Source organism: Cucurbita pepo, unplaced genomic scaffold, assembly GCF_002806865.2.
Source record: "Cucurbita pepo subsp. pepo cultivar mu-cu-16 unplaced genomic scaffold, ASM280686v2 Cp4.1_scaffold003021, whole genome shotgun sequence".
Taxonomy (NCBI): domain Eukaryota; kingdom Viridiplantae; phylum Streptophyta; class Magnoliopsida; order Cucurbitales; family Cucurbitaceae; genus Cucurbita; species Cucurbita pepo.
In genome coordinates this window covers 1-1,395 of record NW_019649043.1, presented here as the reverse complement: position 1 = coordinate 1,395, position 1,395 = coordinate 1, and the positions used below count along the sequence as shown (strand labels likewise).

At 44.7% G+C, this 1,395-nt stretch overlaps 1 protein-coding gene across 1 annotated transcript; it reads left to right on the top strand.

Annotated features, from left to right (window-relative positions):
- Positions 1-155: 155 nt before the first annotated feature.
- On the top strand, positions 156-1,368 carry LOC111786844 (AAA-ATPase ASD, mitochondrial-like; the record flags this gene model as incomplete). The annotated part of the gene is given in 1 exon segment (XM_023667057.1): positions 156-1,368. A coding segment is annotated over 1 exon segment (1,176 nt), but the record flags the coding sequence as incomplete, so codon positions are not given.
- Between the last annotated feature and the right edge of the window lie 27 nt (positions 1,369-1,395).

The following is a 1,395-nucleotide window of genomic DNA, read 5'->3' as shown; positions in this document are numbered from 1 at the left end:
TAAAAAAAAAAAAAAAAAAAAAAAAAAAACTGAAAATTTAATATTAAAAATGACCGTTGGATGTTGACCGATGAAGCCACGGCGAAGCTGTTGTTCTTGTCGTGTTCTTAAGAGAAGACTTGCAAGTCAGCAGCTTAGCTCCGTCGTCCGTTCATTTAAAAACCCATGTTGGATTAGCCTTTTGCAGAAGCCATGGCGATGAAGATGGGGGAGCTCTGGACTCAAGTCGGCTCTTTAATGGCCACCCTCATGTTTGTTTGGGCAATTATTCAGCAATATTTCCCTTACCAATTCCGTGGCCATGTCCAGAGATATGCCCACAAACTCACCGGTTTTCTTTACCCTTACATCACTATCACCTTCCCTGAGTACACCGGCGAGCGTCTCCGCCGTAGTGAAGCCTTTTCCGCCATCCAGAACTACCTCGCTTCCCGAAGCTCCATCCGGGCCAACCGTATGAGAGCAGAGGCGGTCAAAGATAGCAAATCTCTGATACTCAGTATGGATGATAATGAAGAAGTTATTGACGAATTTGAAGGCGTCCAAATCTGGTGGACTTCCAGCAAAACTACGTCCAAGAATCCCTCTGTTTCTTATTACCCTTCAAACGATGAGAGACGATTCTACAAGCTCACTTTCCACCGCCGCCACAGAGACGCCATTCTTGGGTCTTTTATTAACCACATCATGGAACAGGGCAAGGCGGTGGAGCAGATGAATCGGCAGCGGAAGCTTTATATGAACAACGCCAAGAACGATTGGGGGCATAAAAGCAATTGGAGGCATGTTCCTTTTGAGCATCCTGCTAATTTTAAGACTCTGGCTATGGATCCCAAGAAGAAGCAAGAGATTATCAACGATTTAATCAAGTTTAAGAATGGAAAAGAGTATTATGAGAAGGTGGGTAAGGCTTGGAAACGTGGGTATCTTCTGTATGGTCCGCCGGGGACTGGGAAGTCCACCATGATCGCCGCCATGGCCAATTTCATGGAGTATGATGTGTATGATCTGGAGCTGACATCTGTTAAGGATAATAGTGAGCTGAAAAAGCTATTGATTGAGATATCGAATAAAGCAATGATTGTGATTGAGGACATTGATTGCTCTCTTGATCTTACCGGCCAACGGAAGAAGAAGAAGAAAACAGAGGATGAGGAAGAAACAGAGGAGAAGAAAGACCCTGTTAAGAAGGCGGAAAAAGAAGAGGAAAAACAAAGCAAGGTGACACTTTCTGGGTTGTTGAATTTCATCGACGGGATTTGGTCGGCGTGCGGCGGGGAACGGCTGATAATCTTCACGACCAATCACAAGGAGAAGCTTGATGAAGCTTTGATTAGAAGGGGAAGAATGGACAAACACATAGAGATGCCATTCTGTGGGTTCGAAGCTTTCAAA